This window comes from Phytophthora infestans, genomic scaffold, assembly GCF_000142945.1.
Source record: "Phytophthora infestans T30-4 supercont1.19 genomic scaffold, whole genome shotgun sequence".
Classification (NCBI taxonomy): domain Eukaryota; phylum Oomycota; class Peronosporomycetes; order Peronosporales; family Peronosporaceae; genus Phytophthora; species Phytophthora infestans.
The window spans coordinates 571,113-594,336 of record NW_003303740.1 but is presented as its reverse complement, the minus strand read 5'-3'; the positions used below and the strand labels follow the sequence as shown (position 1 = coordinate 594,336).

Genomic DNA, 23,224 nt, shown 5'->3' with positions numbered 1-23,224 from the left:
GCCAATATCGACAAGTGCGTTTTCGCGTCACCAGAGATTAAAGTTCTCGGTTGCTTCGTAAGCAACGTGGGCGTTCGGGCTGACCCAGACAAGGTAAAGGCCATAGCAGCATGGCCGACGCCCCGATCCCAGAAGGATCTTCGAAAGTGGTTGGGCTTGGCCAACTACCTTCACAAGTACAGCACAGGGTACGCGGGCTTCGCTAAGCCCTTGTCGAGCCTCCTTCAGAAGGACGTCGACTGGCGCTGGGAGCAGGAGCACCAGGATGCTTTTGACAGCATCAAGACCAGTCTCCAAGAGGCCCCTGTCCTGGCCCTGCCGGACGAGACGAAGCCGTTTAGCGTCGTCTGTGCTGCCTCCGATTACGCCGTCGGATGTGCATTGCTGCAGGCCGACACGGCTGGACACGAGCGAGTCATTTCGTTCCAGTTCCGGCAGCTCAAAGCCGCCGAACGGAACTACCCTGTCCACGGCAAGGAGCTCATGGCAATGAAATATGCCCTTGTGAAGTTTCGTGTTCACCTTCTGGGCTCTAAGCCCTTTGTGATCTACACAGACCACGCGTCCTTGAGGACGGCGACTAACTCGCCTCACCTCTCCCAAAGGATGGCGAGGTGGCTGTCCTTCTTCGCGGAATACAACTTCCGCGTCGAATACAAGCCGGGCAAGCTCAACGTGCTTGCGGACGCCCTCTCTCGGCGTCCTGACTATGAGTTGGCCCACATCACGCGGGTGACAACGGATCTATACGATCGGATACGCATGGCGTATCGGGACGATGAGGCTGTCGCGCCTATCGTCATGTTTCTTATGGCCGGAACGAGCGCGAAGTCCGACTGGCTCTCGTCGCGACAGCGCTCACGGCTCCACCGATATGAGTTGAAGGATGGCCTCCTCTATTACCGGGTGGAGCCCAATGATCCTCCACGGGTGGTCGTACTCAACGACGAGGATCTGAAGTTCGATATCCTCACGGAGGCGCACGAAGCGCCCTCCAGCGGCCACTTGGGCCGCGAGAAGACCTTTCTGTCGGTCTCTCAGTCCTTCTGGTGGACCCACATGTACAAGTGGGTCGCCCGGTACGCTAAGACATGCGAAACATGTCAGCGGATCAAACCCGCAGGGCACTCTTCGGCTCCACTACAGAGCCTGCCCGGACCGGCTGACTGTTAAAAGTCGATGAGTCTTGACTTCATCTTTGGGCTTCCCGCCGACGGACACGGCAACACCGGAATTTTGGTGTTCGTGTGTCGGCTGAGCAAGATGGTACATCTTGCTCCGGTTCCCGTCACTGTTACGGGCGAACGAACCGCAAGGTAGTTCGTCGATGGCGTGTTCCGCTATCACGGTCCCGGAGACGATTGTCTCGGACCGAGACCCGCGGTTCACTGCTGCGTTTTGGAAAATGATGTTCCCTTTACTGGGAACTCGTCTGTAGATGTCTACTGCAGACCATCCACAGACAGGACGACCAGACAGAGCGCGTCAATCGAGTGCTCGAGGACACTTTGCGCAGCGCGGCAGCACCACGTACGTGGTCGACGCAGCTTCCAGTTGTTGAGTTTGCGCTCAAAAACGCGGTGCACGCGTCCACGGGGCTCACGCCGTTCTACTTGAACGGCTTCCGTCACCCCAGAGTGCCTCTCACTCTTCGAGGAGACACTGACTCCTCTATTCTAAGTGGGGGAGAGGCTCGGAAAGCCATTTTCTCCCAGGTCTCGGATGTGAGACCAGTTTTGCTGCGGAAACAGGTAGAATCCTTTATGGATACCAAGCTGAGCGTTGTCAGCAGGGTCCGCGATGCCATGGCAGCGGCCCAAGATAAACAAAAGGAGTACTCAGACAAACATGGAAGAGGAAACTTAAGTATATTTAAGGTTGGGGACTTAGTGTTGCTAGACACGAGGAACCTACCTCTGGACACTGTCAGCTCTGTCGGCAGCAACAAGCTGAAGCACCGCTTCATCGGACTATTTGCAGTCCTGGCCAGACATGGTGCGTCGTACACCATCGACCTGCCAAAGTCAATGACGACGCACCCGACGTTCTATGTTGGACGTCTTAAGCGGTACTTTGACCCGCAGGGGGTTGCTGACTCGCAGACCCCCCTTGACCCAGCTCCTCGAAGCGGGGGCCGGTCACACTCGTCGACGAGGGCGTCGGAGCAGGCACCCAAGCCTCGGTCGGGGCGGCAAGGCTGCGGTCAAGACCATACGCCGGAGATGCTCCATACGAACGGACCCCGGCGCCATACGCTGAGTACGCCGGGTACGCACCATACGCGTACGTCTGGGAGTGTGCCGCAGGCGGCTCCGGACGTGGCAACAAAGCCTCGATCCGTCGGATCATGCGAAAGGCCTCGTCCAGATCGGACGAAGAGGTCCGGCGATCCACCCGCAGGTGCAGGCTCGCGACCTCTCGCTCCAACAGGTCCAGGCGGCCCGCAAGACGAGCGAGCTCGCCCTGATTCCCGGCCTGGGCGGCAGCATCGCCGCCAGTCTCAAGGCCAAGTAAAATCTCAAGCACGAGGACACGTTGACGGAGGCGGTCAACCTCAGGGCCCTGTGTCGGACCCGCAGTTGGAGCACTCGGACGAGAGTGGCTTTCGGGAGGCGCCGAGTACTCGTATTCGTACGAGGGCACCTCCGCCCCTGCTTGACCGGAATGGAGAAGTCCACTTCCACGTGAAGCGGATCCTCCAGGAGCAACGGCGTTGCGGTAAGCGACAGCTCCTCGTGAAGTGGAGGGGTTATGCCCACTCCGAGAACTCGTGGGAGCCGACTGAACGGCTCCTGATTGACTGCCCGAAGGCTGTCGGAATCTGGGAAAAGAAGAGGCGGCAGCTTCATAAGTAGTCCGGGGCTTCTTGCCCGAACGGGGTACGGACGATGAATACATTCCGTACCCGCGCTCATCGTGAGCGCTAGAAGCCGCGCGCTTCAGGATGTCCCTTGGCAGCATACGCTTGCTGATCAAGTGGGCAAACCTCACACGAAGATCACGCTGGTCCAGGGCGGGACAGCAGCTGATCTTCATGGAGTTCCCGTAACTCCGTGGGTGAGTACTTAAGAGTCTCCACCCATGCCCAGAACATGTCCTCACAAGAACTCCACGTGGGACAGTTCTCGGGCATAACCCAGGGGTATCCCCAAAGAGGATAGAGACCACCCCGGGTCTCGGGCTTCTTACGACAAGTCGTGAAGTCCTTAAGAAAAATGCGGTGTGGCGCGAGAAGCACACACCGAGCAGCCTCCAAGTTGTCAACGAACAACTGTTCTTTCTGAACAAGGGCTCGTTCATAGATGCCCCTAGAAGTGTGGCCGCCCACAAGGCCACGAGGAGCGACGAGAATCTCTAAGAAGAGGTCAGCCCCAGAGCTCTCCTCGGGAGGCTAATACCCTCTTGAGTTGATGGCAGCTCCCTGGCTGACGGGTGCCGCCACCGAACCCCCACGCACACGCTGGGCAGCTTGGAAATCCTTCTGCTGCTGGTCGAGGTCATTAGAGACCTCCCGGGGCTCAACGATAGCACCCTCCTCCTCCTCTTCTTCCTCCTTCTCCTCCTCTTCATCCGAGGAGTCGAAGATACTCTGATAGGAGTGTTGAGTCTCCTTCTCCTCGCGGATCGGAGACTTAGAGGCTGTACGCTTCTTTTTGAGAGCTTGGCGCCTTTGGCTTTAGAGGCCTTAGCACGCGCAATACCCTCGGCAAGCGAGAGACGTTTGCGAGGATTCTCTTCCTCATCGCCAATGGCTTTAAGAGTGCCCTTATCCTTGACGGCCGGACTCTCAGAACGCACAGAAGTCCTGGGACTGTGATCACCTTGATCACTAGCGAGCGACTGCACGCTGTCATCCTTGTGCTCACTGAGCACTGGGCTGTGCCCTCCCACAGAGCCCGCAGGAGCATCGTGCGTGCTCTCGGACTCGGCTTCGTCCTCACTGCCAGAGTTGAACTCACGTTCCACGAACCGAGGGTTCGGACGATTGTCTGAAGGAGAGGGCGACGGACTGCGGCGCTTGCTTGCTCGCTTGTCCACAGCCGCGTCACCCGAGGAGCCGATCGCCTCGGAGGCCACCTGAGTAGCCTCCTTGAGTGCCGAACCTTTGCCGTGAGGCTTAGTGCTCTTCGCTTGAGCCTTACCGGCAGCAGCCTTGGAGCGTGTCTTAGCACCGCTCTTTGCAGTGCCACGAGGCATGGTAACGGTCGAATTGGAGACCTAGACGAAGAGCGCACAAGTTGCTGCTCGAGGCTCTAACTGTGAAGTGAGCCTCCGCCGCGCTCGCGCGGCCAAGTCGATGGTTTTCGACTTTGAGAATGAGAGTTTGTGACGAACACCTCTTCACTCTGATTGGTCGGTAAACCGAACCTAAGTGGGAAGGGATGTAACGGGGTACGTAGCCCTAAGTGTACCCTGGGTACATGAAGTGGGACACTTCACACTTCAGGTGTATGACACGTCATACTCCGGGATATTTGGTACAAGGTTCCAAGGTCGTTCAAAGCCAACCATTGGTCAAACGACATTGCATTTCTATAGGTAACTTATAGTTTGTATTAAACCCAAACTTACCCTACCTATAAATATACTCAGTTTACAATTTACCTTATTTAGGTCACTTCGCTCTCTTTAACTAAAGAGGGGACCTGTGAACTGCCGTTCACTGAGAGTTTGTATACTCTCGGAAGATAACTTCCTCTAGCGCAAGGTGCTGTGTGACCCCGTCACAATCACGGTTGGAAAGTAAGTATGTTTGGTCAGCCAATTAAGTCAATCCTTCGTCCGTCAGCTAAAATCGTGCAGAAAAGTGAAGCTGGAACTAACCGCGTTTTCAAAACCAACCAAATCAAACCTTCTGACACGGCTTTCTACCAATCATAACTAACCTTCACTGGCGGATTGCAACCTTCCTCTTTTCCAAGGAAGATTTAAGCTAAAAAACGGGACGCGAAGATTTGATTCGCTCGGCCGGTGAAACATACTTTCCAACCGTGATAACTCCTAGTATCGACCAGTAGGTCTGGACCGCGTCCGACGATCCCACTGAAAAAAACTACGTATTTCGCACATATTTTACGGTCAGGTCAGTCCTCAAACAATGCATTGAAACTACTAAAAGGAATAGTAATCAGAGCCACTCGTTGAAACCTTCTTGCAAAACCAATTTTTCGCCCTTTTACTTGGTCAAACTAACCAGCTATTGCCCTCGCCCCCATAGGCGCACATTTTACGCGAATCGTTGTGCCAGTTCCGAGGGCATAATGAACAAGGCTGATGAACACTGTGAACGCTTCAAATGCGCAGGAGCTCCAATGAGCTGTGGTCAATGTCATGGCTTGACACGCCACAACAAGACCCGAAAATACAATTAAGCAGTACAATAATAAGCAGGATGACTTTCGTAAGTGATGTGGAGATAAGATGTGTCTTGACGGGTCACTAGTTTACAAATCGAAGCTTGTGGGCTATCTCGACAATTTTGTCATTCCTCGTGGTAGCAAACGAAAGAAAATGTAGAAGGAAGTGCTGTTAGACTTGGTGATGAAGCTGTGGATGCGTATGTAAAGGCTATCATTGATCTTTACCAATTTTAAAAATCCATCAACATGAATCAACACTCACACCCGCGTGGCAAAATTCTAAAAGACTTGATGGACATGCTAAAGCGCGGAGAAAACGAGCGGAAAATCAGCACATACACTGATCGAGGGCTGGGAACAGTGCTAGATGTATATAATTTAAAAAAACATGAGGAGTCTAAGTACGTTCTGGTTGAACAAATCAACTGGAGTGGCCCTACGAAGTCGAGTGGACTTTTTAGTCGGACACGCTCTTCTTGCTCGTGGAGAGTCAAGGCAATTTATCCAGTTCCCTGATATGTTATCTCTTTCACTAACCGGCGAAGGCCCCCAAGTTTGCAGTCCCCTTGTAGCTATCATGAGAAAAGAAAAGACTAACAAAAGTGGCAGGGTTGAGACTGGACCCGACCTCAAGATCCAAGAAGACAACCAGTCGTGCATCAAGATGACGAAGAACCCTGTGAACCACGGCCGCGCCAAGCACATCATCATCAAGTACCATCACATCCGCGATGAAGTCAATAGTGGTGAAGTCAAGCTCGAATATTGCGAGACTTCTGTGATGCTGGCTGACATCATGACGAAGGCGCTCCCAGGGCCACGTCACATGGACCTAGCAGCTGCTCTCGACATCCACACGTGTTCGCATTGAGGGGGCGTATTGAGGGTTGCTGGTCTTGGTACTGTGTACCAGTTGTATTCATTAACCGGTCAACCTGAACCGGTCCAATACTATCCCGCTGTGATTAAGGAACGTTGTTTATGCCACCCATGACTGGACGAGTAGGATGATTGGACGAGTATATAATGATTAAATGACCTAGGTAGTGAGAACAGTGTAAGCCCCGATAAATCGATCACTTTCGAATCTTCCTTCTTCCGCTCAAGTGTCTTCAGTCCGGTCTCCGCACCAGGTGCAGAAGTCACTCCGCTTAGTCCCAAGCCTCGTTCCAACTTCTCTTCACCGTTACCAAGCGCGAATTAAGAACATCTAAAATAACTTAGCAATGAGGATCTGAAGTCGCTTCTCGAGGTCTTGACTGGACAAGCGCCGAACCTTCGTAACATCGTTGTTTACGGATCCAAGTGCGCTGCGTTTCGCGACAATGACAAGTACGCCACGAAGATGAGTCATTGTAGACAAGGATGAATCAACCAAAAACAGGGTACAAGTAACGAGCTTTGGTTCAGCACGTACGCGGCGTACTCAGCCGCATAAACTCAGCGGCAATCCTTCGCCAAACACCATGCATCGAGCCGTGTAATAGATTGTGCGATGCATCCGCTCGGCTGTGCCGTTCACAGCTTGGTTTACGACCTCAGGCACCCGACAGCCACTCCGTTCACTTTGCAAAAGAGATCCACGTTTTGGTACTCTTCCCTACCGTCCGTACAGAGAACGTGTACACGACAACCGAACCGTTTCTCGAATCCAACGAGAATTCCTCGAGCATCTTTGCAGCCAGGTTATTCTTTTCTGCTGTAAACACATTCCAATAGTTTGACTTGCGATCCACGGCGTTGATCATATAGCAGCTGCATTGGCGGTCAAGTAGCGTCATCGGACCCTTCCGGTCACTGCTGATAATCCCTCCAACGTTTTCGATCGGTTCGTGCTCCCCGGTGTTCTTTGTCGACTGTTTCGCCCAATTCTGCTTGCTATCAGCCCATACCATACACGGCGTTTGCTCTCGGTCAGCGATTTTGGTGCCAGGCGCGATACCCTTTGCCAGGCGCGATACCCTTTGCCATGCGTTCGATGGTCTACAGAGCTAGGAAGCGCATCAACGTATCCGTAGTAGCGATTGCCGAGGCTATGTCCGTACTCGCGTCCATCGTCCGTTTCTCCATCTTCGTATTGTTTGCGACTACCGCCTCAAGGCGAGCCACAAGCAGTGCTGGTGGATACATGATAGAGCGACTAAAGAAGATGATATCATTGCAGATGGAGCTGAAACTCTACACACGAGGCGGCCACCCAAACACGAATCGGACGGGTACATGTAGTGGACTGCTCGTTTGACCGACCAAACTTTTATTCCGAATATGCATTACTAAAGACATCTTCGATTTAGCATATGCACTCTCAGGAGTTTTGAGTGCCGGGCAATTATGGTGGACAAAAATGGTAATTTATTTTGTATTCGATTAGAAAAACGTTACTCGGCAACCGTAGCAGCGATTTAGCTGTGTGCCCCCGCAATCGAAAGCTTGGTGTCTATATGTTCTCGTAGAAACTTCACTGCATCTAATAATGTTCACTACTTTCCAAATGGTCGCCGGAAAGAAATTGACTGCTGCTGAGAAGCCCTTGGTTGTGAGACGTACAAGTTCCTGCGCCAAAAAAAAAAGCCTCAGCACCGAATTCATGGAAAGGAAGAGTACGCTATCATCTTAAGGAGTGTTTAGGCTTTGCTACGGGCACCACTCCAGCTATATGGGCGCACTGGGAGCAGCAACACGACAAACGTTTCACCTCGGTAGGTTGAACTACCTATATTGATATTTAGCATTTCACTGGTCGTGATATTAAATATGACAGATGATAGGTCCGACTCCATCCGAGAGGCCTCGTAGACATGGAGAAAGATTACAGACTCGCGTGTGTGAGCTAGTACCGAGAATGAACAAGAGCGGAAAGCTTGTTGCAGCGCCACAGCTAGCGAAAAAAGGAAAGACCATGACATAGTGGTATCGGTGCGCTCACTACGTCGTGTGCTTAGGAGGATGGGAATCCGATTTATATCGGGCAAGTCTTGCAATATTATGGCGAAAACTACGGCAAATGTTGCGCTTAGAACGCAGTAGTGGAAAAAGGTGTCAAACCTGAACAGCCGTAAAGCTCCGTGCGTCCCGAGGTGTATCTCGACGAGACGTTTTGAACTTTGTACTTCTATTGTGGTTGGTATTTCAATACGCTCGGGGATAGGTTCAGCATGAGATCATACAGGTGTACGAGGTGCGAAGCGGAGGGGGACGTCGCAATGGCGTTGGCCTGCTTTATATGCTGAGGCACGGGATCTGGATGGAGCTGGGCGAGGATGAAGTGATGGCCGAGCAGGAGTGTGAAGAGTAGTAGGTCTCTTGAGCAAACGTTTGCAGTGACACGGTTTCAGGTCTAAGTGCAACTGGACTGGAGACGTCGGTTTTTATGGCTACTCGGTTCAATCTGCAATAGAGCAGTGAGCCTGGACAACGGTAGAATGCTGCAGCGTGCCAAGGTTTGTTTGGCTTAGAAAGGAGATAAGATTCTGGGCTTAGTTATCTCGTGTGGCAGCGTGTTAAGTTTTCGATACAATAACAAAGTGACTTCAAATGATTTTACTAATTTCTAGCGCTGCTTAAAACCAGCGCTAGATTACAAAGTAGCGGGTAATAGAGCAACAATTGGCTTAGAGCTGAAAAAATCGATGAAAAACTAACATATGCTTCGTCGCAACTCGGGTGGGATTCTAACGCCTATTAGTTCACATTGTGGAGTACCCCGTTACAGTAGTACACACCGCTTCTCAACGCTCACTATCGTCGTTGACCCGTTGGTGCTAAACTTTAATGGATCATTCAGCCTACGGACAGGCGACCGGAACCCAGACACTCGCGAGATTTATGAAAGTGTCGAGCCGACAATGTTGAGAATACGACTTTTGACTTGGTTTCACTATTGAGACCAATCAGATTGAGTGTCGGCGCATGTCTTTTGCGGATATTATCCCGGCCAAAACGTCTTAGCCCGGGCCACTGCCATTCGGCTCAATTGCAAAAAACTACTTAGATTACAGATATCTAACGCACGCACCGTGGACTTCAACCGCTTTGTATACCTCAACCCACGATAAACTGGCGGGGTGATGCAGGTTACTCAGGTTTATGAGCTCCAGTCAGTACAAAAAATGTTCTTGCTATTTCAATACATAGTACAAATTATTTACCGCTCATGTTTATGAGCTCCAGTCATTTCAAATAGTGCTAGATCAAAAAGTACGTCACCACACGGACAGAAGCGAACCTCCAAAGGCGCCTCATATGCATATTGCAATAATTGAAGCTGCATAACGTGACTTCCAGCCAGGGATCCTCGACAGTACATGGAGCAATAGCATATGAATGCGCTGCTAAAGACACATCACGAGTAGCAGAGACAATTGTGACATTTGCAAAACGACGCCCCCAAAAGGTTTGACGAGGCACTGAAGCGATTACGTAGGATAATTACGCAGGCCCAGTAAATGCTAATGGTCTAGTAGCATGATGGGTTGCAGAGAGCATGCAGTCGTTTTCGAATTCGAAAGATCCCGGCCTAGGAGAATTAATCCGGTTTGTTGCTTATGAGCTCGGCGGTATTATTCTTGACGTTCCGGGTGCTACACAGCTGCAAAAGGGCGCCACAAGGTTGCATGATAACGATGCTAACGTTGCTGTGCGATAGCTAGTTGATGTCAGCTTTGCGGGGTTACCTATCAGTTTGTCGAAGCGCCTTGTTAGAAGCAGGAAATGGCAAATTTATGCAGGCTCGCTTTGCTAACAGGGTTGAACTTTGTATATCGATTTTACCGACTTCGCTATATAAGGCGCGAAGGTTGAGGTAATGACGAATGCGCCAGCTGGGCGTTGCTCACCTAAGAGGTCGAATCGGCGGGTATCATTGGTTACTATTATCTCTTCACCTTTCAATGGCAGAAGAGCTTGACTACCAGCCTCAGTTGGCAATTTGCTATCGTCCAGCTAGCAAAATAGTTTCTAGGAGCACCTCCTGTATGAAGTCGCTATATCCCGGTCGGTGGTTCTACCACCAGGATCTCGAGGGCTTCAACTTGACCAAAGACAATTTCTACGAGTCAGCAACTCCGACGTAAAGCCCGATTCTTAGATCCAACTGGTGCGTGCCGCATCTGACAAATGCTGCGACAACGACTCGATTCGGCTTGGCAAGTGATCGCTTAGAACGTTAAGAACCCCGATGTTCTTGATTTTCTTCGGTGGTGGACCAAACCACATTCCAAGTAGAAGACGGTGTGTGACGGGCCACATTCAAGTTACAAAGTTGAGTTTGATTACCAAACGAAGGTACAAGGCAAGCACACGCTGCGTTGTCTCTTTCTGATTGGCTGAAAAGAGGTTTCTTTTTAGCCTTTTAGAAACTGGCATGGTTTACAATAGGACAGGACCTCCTGATTAAATATAGAGCTAAATTTGTCGTATTCTAGGGACTTCACTTCAGTATTGCGAGCTTCCCCAAATTATTGGTGTAAATCAGTACGGGTAGCTCTCGTGGAGGCCTCGCTGGAGAAGGCAATTCGGTCGAAAAAAAAGGTTTGTTTACCTAGATCATTTGGAAGGAGATGATAGAGGCGTCAAGAAGGTTTCCGCGCCTTCCATTCGACCGCACCATTGCAGCCAGTGCTTTACTAATTAATTTAGAAATTAATTGTGGAGTAAGTGCTGATAATTCCGCTAGAACATTTCTAATATATTTGAGCAAAATATTATTTCTTACACAAGCCTGCTCTTTGATAGTGCCTTTAGATGATGAGGGCAATAAGCACATTTGCTTGGTGCACGCTTACCGATGGCTATTATATTACCGTTCTTTGCTGAGGTGGGCGGGCCAAACGACACGGGTGTAATTTGTACTTTATCGGGATTATATTAAGTTGAGAGTGATTCATTTTTGAGCCACTTGACATTTGTAAGAGCTTACAGTACTGTACATAAGCTGTTTCGATCATTCTCACAACTAATAAATTACCGGATTTTAAAAACATACCCTGTATCTGACCCTAAAATAAATTTCAGCAATAAATTGTAATTTAATGGAATTCATAGCGCATAATGCAAGCCCGACCTCTTATTAACCTTGTCTTTTTGAAGTATACATATTAATATATACCTCACCTAAATTAGTAGAAATGCGCTCTCATCACTCAATGAGCAAGCACACGCTCAACGTTTACGCTTCTTTGCTTTGGCACCCTCTTTCGATGCTATCGAGCGCTTACGATTATTTGCACTAATAATTCGCTTGGATGGCATCGAGTGCCCCAGCGTCTCCAGTACCTCGTGCTGGGACAATATGCAACTCTGTCTGCCGCATGCGGACTTATCGCGTCTCTTTAGATCACTCAGAACTCGCTTCTCCAAGTCCCACCACGACGAGGCGGCTATGTTTTTCAGGTATGTCGACACTGTCGACGATAGGAAAGACCAAGCGCGTGGTCTGTCAGCAGGGCCCTGTACCTGCCGACACACGCCTCTAAGACACAATGTGTATCCAGATAGAGCATTTTCGGCATCTTCGTGATCCTCTTCTTTTCGAAATTGCTTTGCTCGATCTGAAGATGGTTCGGTTATAATATATGCAAATACATTTGTGCGGGAGTAGTCGCGCACGCAGACTTGTGTAGATTGGAATCATATCGCAAGGCTGCGTATCCGTCTCTCCATAGAGTCGTTTCCCCGCTTTCTACATCGTACACATTGAGAATTCGTATGGTGGAATACGTTTGATGGAAGCAGTTTGGAAGAGGCCGATGTTAGAAATCTTGTTTCTCTCTCTCGATTTTGCACTTGTACCAAAATAAAAGACACGGCTGGGCCAAAGAAAACCGGGATGATCAAATCTGAAGCCTCCTTCTTTCGACGGAGCACTCCAGCAGCACGACAGCACAATAATTGTCACAATGTTTCCTCCGTAGGTTCGTCGGGAGGTCCACAAATTCACTGAAACTCATTTTCCGGTCTTTCCACTTGTTCACCCACGCCTTGTGGCTGGAATTTCGAAATTGTGGTAATCTTTAAGAACGTGATTATTTTTATTCGAGGAGGGCAGCTTAGGATGTCGAGAAATTCTCTAAGTGTGCAAAACTGCCCAACGAAAATAGAAACACTTCTATCAGTAGATTCTCCCTCGATAACAGCGTCCATCGCCAGCAATAACAAAATGCGCACAGTAACTTCGCCAACATCACTGATGTCGATGACACGTTGCATTAGCATATTTTGAAAGTATGGTAGCATGTACATGTCCAGTGCTGTCGTCTTCTGCTGACCAGTCTGGTCCTCTATTTCGTACCACAACCGTGCGGCACCAAACGCGAGCACAGGCTCCGATGGGTAGCTCGTGATATGAGTGTTATTCATAAACGCCACGTAATAAAGTACACCCATAAGATTGGCCACAATCTGCGTCGACAGCGCACAGGCTGAGTGGGGTCGTAGACCAAGCCGGCAAAATAGTGCTGCAACGCCGAACATAGTAATCTTGTTGTAGCTCTTCTCCTTACGAATGGGCAGACCAACTAACAGCTTGGACGCTGCAAGATTCGAAACAGCTCGCGAGCAGATTGATGGGGGATCTCCAGAGCGGCCGGCCCATTTAGATAAGTGCAGCCCATTGCGTATTCGTTTTTTTTCTGCACAAGGGCTGCCCTGCAGTAGAATGGAATCCTCGTAGCGCTTTTGTCATCGGGCAACGCCTGGCCACAAAAAATATCCATTGTATCTGCTAAGACATAGGACATCAACCCTTCCTTGTCTTCCTCGAAATCATCCTTCCGAGATGACGGATCCATACCTTGAATAATATTTTGTGACGGCGAAAAGTCCTGAATCTTAGGATTGGTATCGACTAACACTGCGAAAGTGCCACCGTAGCATCTTTTTTTCTAGTTGTATATTTGTCGTTCTCAGGCCCTGGTTCAAGTGGTGGAATGCATTCTGTGCTGAGATCTGTACTGATTCTGATTGGCAAAACTAAAATGGTATACTGAGCCAGTTTTTAATTTTCAGTGTTCTGGAACGGTGCATTTCGGTCACCGCGTACAGAGGTGCTCTGACTGGAGCACAGCTGTGCTACACAGTTACAAACTTTCACACAAGCACATAGTAAATGGACGCCGAGGGTATAGCCGCTGCGATAGTGATGCTCAGTGCTTGCGCTGCGGCGGCCACGGTCGCAACACTCGACAAGCGAATCTACAGACGTCCAGCATCGACCGTCTCTACATTCTCTTCTACCCCGTTCGAGGACGCGCTGCGTGCGTCAAATACAGATTGGTTTTACAAAAAACTTAGGTATGACCGTACGTCATTCCTACGTATGTATCAAGAGGAGCGCGCAGCGTATAAGCGCAAACCAGCAGCAAACGGTAGGTGCCCGCTATCAAAACGATTCGCTCTAACAGTCCATAGTCCCCCCTTGCGCTAAGTAAAGCATTTGCATTTGCATTTGCATTTGCTTTTGCTTTACTTAGCGCAAGGGGGGACTATGGACTCGGCTGCCTCGACAATGAGGGTTTCAAAATCACGTGCTGTGGTCTATATTAATGACTGCATGGAGGTTCACGCTAGCGCAATTTTGCAAGGCCAGCACCGTCTGCGTCTTTTTGTGTGTTTTTTAGCATTCTCCAGCTTGTGCTTGACGTCACCGTCCTCGAAACGAAGTCTCAGTCGCTCAGCAATCATCTCGTTAGACCATTTTAACCGATTCCCAGCCTTGAGCCCTTTGGAGAAATCAATCTGCCTTGGAGATATTATACGAGCCTGATGTCAGTGAGTCCATTTTGTCCTCAAAAGAGTCTGGGTTCTTATTCTCGATGTACCTGTAAACGTCACAATCCAGTTTGTTTGATTGAAGCGGTGTGATTGCGTAAGCGAAAGGGTGAGGCTCAGTTGATTTAACTCCATTGTGAAGTCTACGCAGCTCCACTTTCAAATATCATTATGTCACAACAAAAATGTGAGCCAGGCCATGCAAACTCGGAAAGGAGTGGACATCGTGCCAGCAATTTGAAGTGGGGTTTCGATCACGATGAAGCTGTAGTGTTCGTCATAGTGAATCGGCAGCAGCACAAATTTGTATGTGGACCAATTAACGAAGCCAGTCACTTCTCCTACCACGTACTTCCACCTTTGTAGCGATTGTAAGCGCAGGAAATTTCGGTGTAGTATACCAGATCGAATGGATACACAAGGCCTTCAATTCTGACCATGTGCTTGTATACCAGACCATTCACAATACGCCTAGTTTCAAATTCTCCAGGTTTCAAACTGTCAAAATCTTCTTGGTGGAGCGGAAGCCGAAGAAGTCTTTCTTTCTGGTTTTTGTCCGGGAGATTGAACAGAAAGACCAAAATTGGGTCATCTTTGTTACGCCGTTTCCGAAGCGTTCTTCTGTTCTTCACGTATTAGCGTTTTTATTAAGAGAGGCGCGAAATTTGTTTTTGGAGGTGGAATTCGTCATGAGATTTTACTGTACTGGTCGAGCAACGTCGCCGCCACCTTGACGTGGAGACATGACCACTGGTAGCGACGCTGTTTAAACTATCGTTTTTATAGTTTAAACTATCATGCGCCCTAATTACGACATTCGGCTGCACTTTCGTTCACACTGTCTTGTGGCATATGAATTTTTGGATTGTTCATAACAAAATTCTTCCCATCTTCAGACTCAGATTCATCAGGTTCTGCATTTTGATTAGCTCCAGACTCAGATTCCTCAGCCCCACCACTAGATCCAGCGATATAGCAGGCCAGTGAAGTCGCATCGTTACAATGAAGCGCGATATCCACCCCTCTTGTGTACCTTGCTTCTCCTTCGCAAAATCTGAAATATTATTTCTCGCGCAGCGCAATAGCTCACCACGCGTGCATGTACTACCATCGGCACGAATCGTAGTATTCCAAAATCCTAAGCTCGCACGGTTTCAGTCTTGCCTTTCGCCCCCCCCCCTCCCTGAGCACGTTAGCGCTTTTCGGAGCTTCATAGTACAGCGGGGTCATCAAGCGAGTTCCAAATGACTTCTTCCACCCTAGCAATGTTACACCATGGTTCTTCGCGGCTTCCCGAGCTCCATTCAGGGAGGTCCCTCCGGATCTTCAGCTTAGCTGTCTTGACCTCTATGGAGACTTGAGCGCAGTGTCGCTTCGTTTCAGACATGGCTTGAAGAAAAAGAGAGAAAAGAAGAGAGAACTGGGGGGTCACCGACGGATTTATGAATGGAAGCAGCAATGCTCAGAGATTTTTGCAAATTTTTCTCGATATTTAGCATTTTACGAGGTCCAGTTATTCCACGTTTGGTCGAGATATTTTGTAAGGCGGTCGAGTTATTTTGTAATATGACCGAGTTATTTTGTAAGATGGTCCGATTATTATGTGAGGCGGTCGATACATTCTGTAAGACGATCGAGATATTCTGTAAGACGGTCGTGTAATTCTGAAAGACGATTGTGTTATTCTGAAAGAAGGTTGCGCGTTTCTGCCACATGGTCACTTTATTCGGTAGGACTGTCCAGTCAAATATTACATGCTATGATCAAGATATTCATCATTGCAGTCAAGTTACAAAGCGGTTGAGCTATTTGGCAAGATGGTCGACTTGTTTTGCAATGCGGTTGAGTTATTCGGGGTAGTGATCGACTTGTTTTGCAATGCGGTCGAGTTATTATGTGCGATAATGTATTGAACAAGGGCTCGGACTCGCTTGCCAAACTGATTGAGTGATTGTCCTGCCTCTCTGCGCATTTCCTCTAGCTCAGATGCAGCCCCCGTTTCCGATATCTGGCGTCTTGATGCGAGCGTCTTTATTGCTTCGTAGAAAACTTTACGTCGAGAGAAGAAACGATTCTATGTGAATACTTTCCGCCACTTGCTTCCGAATCGCTGCTCGGCTTCATGAACGGATATATGCCCTCCGATGCCGCGAGAGTACTTTAACCAAGGTTCAATTGAGGGGTACGGGTTTCAGACGGTAAGTACCCATAAACCGGTAACCAAACCGGTCCAACACGATCCCGCGATGATTACGGTACGTTGATTACGCAATCGATGATTTGACGTGTAGGATGATTGGACGAGTGTTGGTGATTGGATGCACCAAATGATTGGATGACCTAGGTAGTGAGGACAGTGTAAGCTCCGATAAATCAATCACTTCGGAATCTCCCTTCTTCCCCTCAAGTATCTTCGCTCCGGTCTTCCCCCGAGAGGTGACTCTTCTCTTCGCTCCGTACAAGCCTAACGTTGCCTAAAACCCGTGACATCTATCAAGTTCATCTACCGTTTGCAGAGAGCGACTTATAATCATTTTACCCACCGACTTTGAAATTGATCTTGCCGTGGTTGTACAGTGTCAGATACTTGGTCGGCACCACGCTCTAGGCTTTCGCCACAGTCGTCTGTTAAAGAAACCACGAGCTTTTTTCTTAGAGCTACGACGCCATGCGCTTAATCCACTGGCGAGGCTGTTAATCCTTCCGTGCAGAGTTTCGAAACCTACTTTTAGCGTTGCTGCTACTGACGGAATTGCTGCTTCAAGACGCTTATCTTGGGGCTGGTTCGAAGATTGCAACGAAAGCAACACCTCCGCTTCAAACCTCACATAGTTCCCTGAGATGAACAAAGGGTCTTTCCAAATAGGGTGATCGGGAAATTGCCTACGTAGCACTACCGAGTCTTGAAGAAACATTACTCTCAAAACGTGCAACAATCCAATCAATCCTCCTACAGCAACTTCCCGGCTTCCAGACTCGCGAAGGTCTCTCTCTGCAGCATTCAGGTCAAGAAAAACCTTTCGTAGTAGCTCAACAGGTGGGGTTATTGTGGCACGATCTAGCCAATACCCACCCGCCTTTGTCTGGAACCCTGCCAAAGCGCGCATTGCCTTTCGCGGTAGTGCTGTTAAATAGCACGCTTCCATTTCTCTCTCCATTCCATCTACCAGCTCGCCTAATCTGGTTTTCATCCGCGCCTTGTAGCTCAGCCAGCTTGGATCCTGAGCCCGGATTGGCCAGCGTCCAGACTGACGAATCGATACCACATGCCCTAAATACAGTCTTCACGCCTTCTAATTGCGTATTGTACGCAATATCACACATTGCACCTTTTCGTTTTAGCAGACGGAGATCGTACTAGTGTTTTCGATCGGTAAAGCGAGGAAATGACTCCAAATCCACATGCCATCTCCAGAACAAGTATAGGACCACCGCATTTAAAGGGCATAACATCACTTCTTTGCATCGCATAGCAGCACCGTATTCAACCTTGCCACTTTTGCTAGTCTTTCCTTTTCTCATGATAACTACAAGGGGACTGCAAACTTGGGGGCCTTCGCCGGTTAGTGAAAGAGATAACATACCACTCTGTTCCATCTCAAATCTAACACTTCTCTTTTGCCGACATTTTTGTTAAACTAATGGTGTGATTTAGCTAAACAAGCCCACTATGGAAAGCCCTGCCTTAGCTCTATAAAACAGTATTTTTTGGTAGATCATAGGCAAACAGCAACGAAGTACAGAGCAAACGAGCGTCATTCGTTTGACGGGGGGAACGTCTGGTTTTGCAGTGGGCTTCCCAGTGTTAAAAAATTGCTGAGGTTTTCAGGAGAGATCGTTTTTGTTACGGTCTTACAAGATGTGAAAGTAGTTCTTTAAAAGCTGCTGTCTGTGCCGCGTTTGCCTGAAAAACGCTTTTGACCAATTACATCTATGTATTTAAAGTCTGCCAGATTTTAGATCTCGCAAAAGGTGAAAATAAATAAAACAAGGTGTGTAGAAAAAAGTTCATTATAAAATAAAAGATACTTATTTTGAGCTGGTGGTGCCTTCATTTTTTGAAGTGTCTCCTGGCCCTTTCTGAATACCAAAGGGTCGCAAGGCAATGAGGTTGGAAGCACTCCGTTGCGAATGTGGTGCTTCGAAACTCGGGGGAGTTTGTATGTATTGTCTCCTCCACACGCAATGACAGATTCTAGTATTTTTTGTGCTGTCACAAAGCACTTATCTATCGTCTTACTTGGAAGATCACAGTAAGCTTTTTCAACTTCAGCAATTAAACCATCGATCTTGAACGTTGGGACTCGATATTGAAACGACTGTAGCGAGTTAAACAGACCCAAGTCGAGTACGTTCATATCGGGCGACTTCGCTGGCTGGTATTTGATAGCGATGTCGTGCGCTTTGACTGCTGACGCTAGAGCGGGGTGGTCGTGGGTCACGTGGGGCGATGCGCTGTCTTGCTGGATAACAACACGTTTCTTTCGGTACCCTAGAACATCAGAAACAATAAATAAGAGTATTTTAATAAAAAAAAATAAGCAATCAGCAACTTTACCTGGCCATGCCGCCTCAATTGCCGGGAAAACTTTTTCGGACAGCAGCTCCATGTACACTTTCGTGGTCATGCTTCGATTTTTCGTTTCTAACGTGCCAGCAACCCGATTCTTTGACGTTTTTTTAGCAGCAACCAGCTCAACAATAGGCCATATGCCTAGCTTGCCACAAAATATTTTTTGCTTCGGCAATCGTATCTTGGGCGGCCGACAGCGGCTAAAAACATTACTTTATAAATGTATCATCTATTTGCACACGTACGATGAGGCTCAGGCTCGTTGGCGGCTAAATACAATTTTGTGGATGCCTCATACATATTAAACCATTTTTCGTCAACGTGAATGGTATTGTACATATGATCATTCAGTATTTTCCACCTAGAAAAAAATATTAGAAATGAATAATTTCAATCAATAGCACTCGTTCTTACCGGCCTCAGTTTTCACCTTACCAAGCGCAAACTCCAAACGATGTTGTTTATGCGCCGCGGTTAACGTAGGTTTGACGCGCGAGACTGCACGTCGCACTAGCCCTCGTTTTAAATATCGGTAGATAGAAGTAGGTGGAATCTTGGTGGCATCAGCAAGGAACCGGATTGTTCGGCGTTGTGCATGAGAACCGCTCGTACTGCGGCCGAAATTGCAGCAGGTGAACGCTTAAGAGGAGGTGGGCGAGGACGTCGCTTCGTGCGCAGGAACGCAGAGGTGCCTTGCATCCTCCAAACTTTAGAAGCCATCTGCCTGGTTATTCCGAAGGCTGCAGCGGCTTTTGTATAGGCCCCTTTTGGTAGTTTGTCGTCTTTTAGGAGCTTTGTCAACCAAATGACAATATTTAGACGGTCACTGACGCTAAGTTGCTTGTGTTTAAGTCGGAGGGTTGGAGGGGTAGTCATTGGAGAAGTGCTCGTGCTGTTCGGCGTGATAGTCTTAGAATGAGGCCCTGATTTTCAGTCGAAATCGCTTTTTACACAAGCGATCAGACGGCAGCACATCATGCTTATCTGCACAGCTGACACTTATTACATGTATGTAGCTGGCAGCCACAACTTAAAAAAAAGCAAAAATCTATTCTTAGCCTAATAATAGCCAATGATATCATGTATTTTTCTGCGGTCGCTCGTTGCGTTCGATTTGAGATGAAACAGAGTAGTATCGGGGAACTGGATAAATTGCCTTGACTCTCCACGAGCAAGAAGAGCGTGTCCGACTAAAAAGTCCACTCGACTTCGTAGGGCCACTCCAGTTGATTTGTTCAGCCAGAACGTACTTAGACTCCTCATGTTTTTTTAAATTATATACATCTAGCACTGTTCCCAGCCCTCGATCGGTGTATGTGCTGATTTTCCGCTCTTTTCCTCGCTTTAGCATGTCCATCAAGTCTTTTAGGGTTTTGCCACGCGGGTGTGAGTGTTGATTCATGTTGATGGATTTTTAAAATTGGTAAAGATCAATGATAGCCTTTACATACGCATCCACAGCTTCATCACCAAGCCTAACAGCACTTCCTTCTACATTTTCTTTCGTTTGCTACCACGAGGAATGACAAAATTGTCGAGATAGCCCACAAGCTTCGATTCGTTAACTAGTGACCCGTCAAGACACATCTTATCTCCACACCACTTACGAAAGTCATCCTGCTTATTATTGTACTGCTTAATTGTACTTTCGGGTCTTGTTGTGGCGTGTCAAGCCATGACATTGACCACAGCTCATTGGAGCTCCTGCGCATTTGAAGCGTTCACAGTGTTCATCAGCCTTGTTCATTATGCCCTCGGAACTGGCTCAACGATTCGCGTAAAATGTGCGCCTATGGGGGCGAGGGCAATAGCTGGTTAGTCTGACCAAGTAAAAGGGCGAAAAATTGGTTTTGCAAGAAGGTCTCAACGAGTGGCTCTGATTACTATTCCTTTTAGTAGTTTCAATGCATTATTTGAGGACTGACCTGACCGTAAAATATATGCGAAATACGTAGTTTTTTTCAGTGGGATCGTCGGACGCGGTCCAGATCTACTGGTCGATACTAGGGGCTAGCACGGTTGGAAAGTATGTTTCACCGGCCAAGCGAATCAAATCTTCGCGTCCCGTTTTTTTAGCTTTAACCTTCCTTGAAAAAGAGGAAGGTTGCAATCCGCCAGTGAAGGTTAGTTATGATTGGTAAAAAGCCGTGTCAGAAGGTTTGATTTGGCTGGTTTTGAAAACACGGTTAGTTCCAGCTTCACTTTTCTGCACGATTTTAGCTGACGGATGAAGGATTAACTTAGTTGGCTGACCAAACATACTTACTTTCCAACCGCGATAACCCCTACTGTTTTTTTTTAAACCTGGATTAGAACCGGTTTTATTATTTTGGTTTTGCCTGTTTTAGTTTAAACTGCCTATCACATGTTCTACTGTATTCCTACTTCTACTACTACATATACTGCTATCCTACGCTACGTTCTCTACTTGCAACGTCTCTGTTCATGTCAGCGCGTAAGTACTCCACAAAACCATGGTCTTGGATCGCAGTATACCGTTAATAGTAACTTCGTAGGAAGTACAACACTCCGACAACCCGACAATGCAACCGACGTAAGCGAAAGCGGGATTTCGATTGGGTGCCTTCCAAAATCCATATAAAACGGTTTAATCAGTTTATTCGGTAATCTAAAATAAATTACAAATCGGTTTAATGCGAACCAAAATGGTTGCTGAAATGCCTTCGAAGTTTAGTGACGTGTTTAAACACGGGTGCCTTTCAAACCCCCATAAAAAAATTATCACGGGGGTTAGGGTGGATTAAACGGTGACAAAACTTCGTGATAAAACTGCAAAGTTTGGTGAGACGAGAAAGTCGTCTCACCAAACTTCCCGTTTTATCCCTTTTTATCCGCTTTAATCACGCATCTCTATTTAGCAACTAATTAAAAAGTAATTTGTGTTTTGTATATGATTAAGCGATTCCCCTAACTAGCACATTTCTTGAAATTGAAGTTGAAAAGCGTATCTTCAAACAATTCGAAGGCGCGAAGTTTCGCGCCTACCGCGGCCTCACTTCATTCCAAAATCATTCTCCTACCGCACAATCAGACTCGCGGTAGTTGTAAGTAGGGCATATTCTCCCGCCGAATTGTTTGTCAGACTTTAATAACTTGTTAACTTGTGCTATGGTTCTATTGGCCCTCAGGTATGAGGCAGAACATTTCCACAATGGCCTCCAGGCTCCCAAACGCGGCTACAAGGTGATAATTTTCTTCTTGGAGTATCGTCTTAGAGAAGCGTACGCGCTAACCCGATTAGTGTTGTGTTTAATATGTGTTAGCCCCAAAATGGTAGCGCCTACTACTATTAATCGGTCTCTTGACTTCGAGACTTCCTCTAAGCCTCTCCTTAGCGCTGGGCATCGACTTATACGCGTTCGTGAAGAGTCTCGTGATCACTGTGATCAACCACCAAGCTGAGAGCGCGAACAACGAGATAGTGACCGTAGAGCGGAGGCATCCTTAGTTGAACAACGGCTAAACCAACAGCGTCTTGACGAAAAACTGCGTCGTGAAGAAGAAGAGCGGAGGGAAGTAGCGGCTCGAGCAGAGAGAGACCAAGAACGGGCTGAAGAACGAAGACGACACGAAGAGCGAATGGAGTTGGAGAGAGCGGAAGCCAGGCAGCGGCATGAGCAGATGATGATTCTGTTAAGTAACATGAGCGGAAGAAAGTGATTGAGAATAGGAGTAGCGACTTGACGCAACATCAACAATGATAGCCACAATACATTTAATTTCAATTGTACTTGTCTCTGCCGTGTAGATGTGTAGTGCGAATTTGGCTAATACCCACTGCGCAGACTGGGAAGTTCGCCAACTGAAAAAAGGTTGTCAAGTCGCTTTTGACGCTTCGACATCTCGAATGGGAGCGGCATTAGTAGACGTCCATACACCTTCTCAATGGAGCCCATTCCCCACTCTGCCGACTGGCGAATGAATGTGATGGCCCCAGAGAGAGATCTTGCAACTGGCCGCACCGACGGAGTTAAACGTCCCAAATCTCCATCTTTTAGAGGAGTTAATATGCGTCATTTCATCTCTTTAGCGCACGGAAAAGCGCTATCTGCTACGACGCCGCAACGCGAATCTGGATTTAACCTCGAGTGCACCAGCTTTTGCCGGAAGCCTAAGCTCGTATCCCCGTCATTCCAGCTGCCCGGGCAATTGTGTTTAGCCCACACAATTAGCCCGTCAGCACTGAAACAAAGGGTCTCGGTGACAAATACATGGTACAACCAGCCCTTATAATGTGCATTCGGAACGTCAGTATTTGGCGGCTGCTGCACCTACAACAACAGCACGTATTAGATTTTATATATGGAGTTAAAGCAGTATATCCCTTCACCTTGTAACTATTACCGTCTAAAAAGCCCCAACTGTATCGCAAGAGCGGCTGGTGGGCTTCCACTAACTTTGCCAAAACCTTTTGTCGAAGTGGTGATGGCCACACAATTCGCGCAGGTGCAAAGCCATTTAAAGCTTTAGACATGGCGCCCCCCGCAGCATTTAACACGCAAGA

General features: G+C 48.1%; 1 protein-coding gene across 1 annotated transcript; it reads right to left on the bottom strand.

Annotated features, from left to right (window-relative positions):
- Positions 1-11,519: 11,519 nt before the first annotated feature.
- Positions 11,520-12,830, bottom strand: PITG_10978 (uncharacterized protein; the record flags this gene model as incomplete). The annotated part of the gene is made up of 3 exons (XM_002901724.1): positions 11,520-11,761; positions 12,298-12,344; positions 12,598-12,830. 3 exons carry the CDS (start codon positions 12,828-12,830, stop codon positions 11,520-11,522), a joined length of 522 nt encoding a protein of 173 aa, XP_002901770.1.
- Between the last annotated feature and the right edge of the window lie 10,394 nt (positions 12,831-23,224).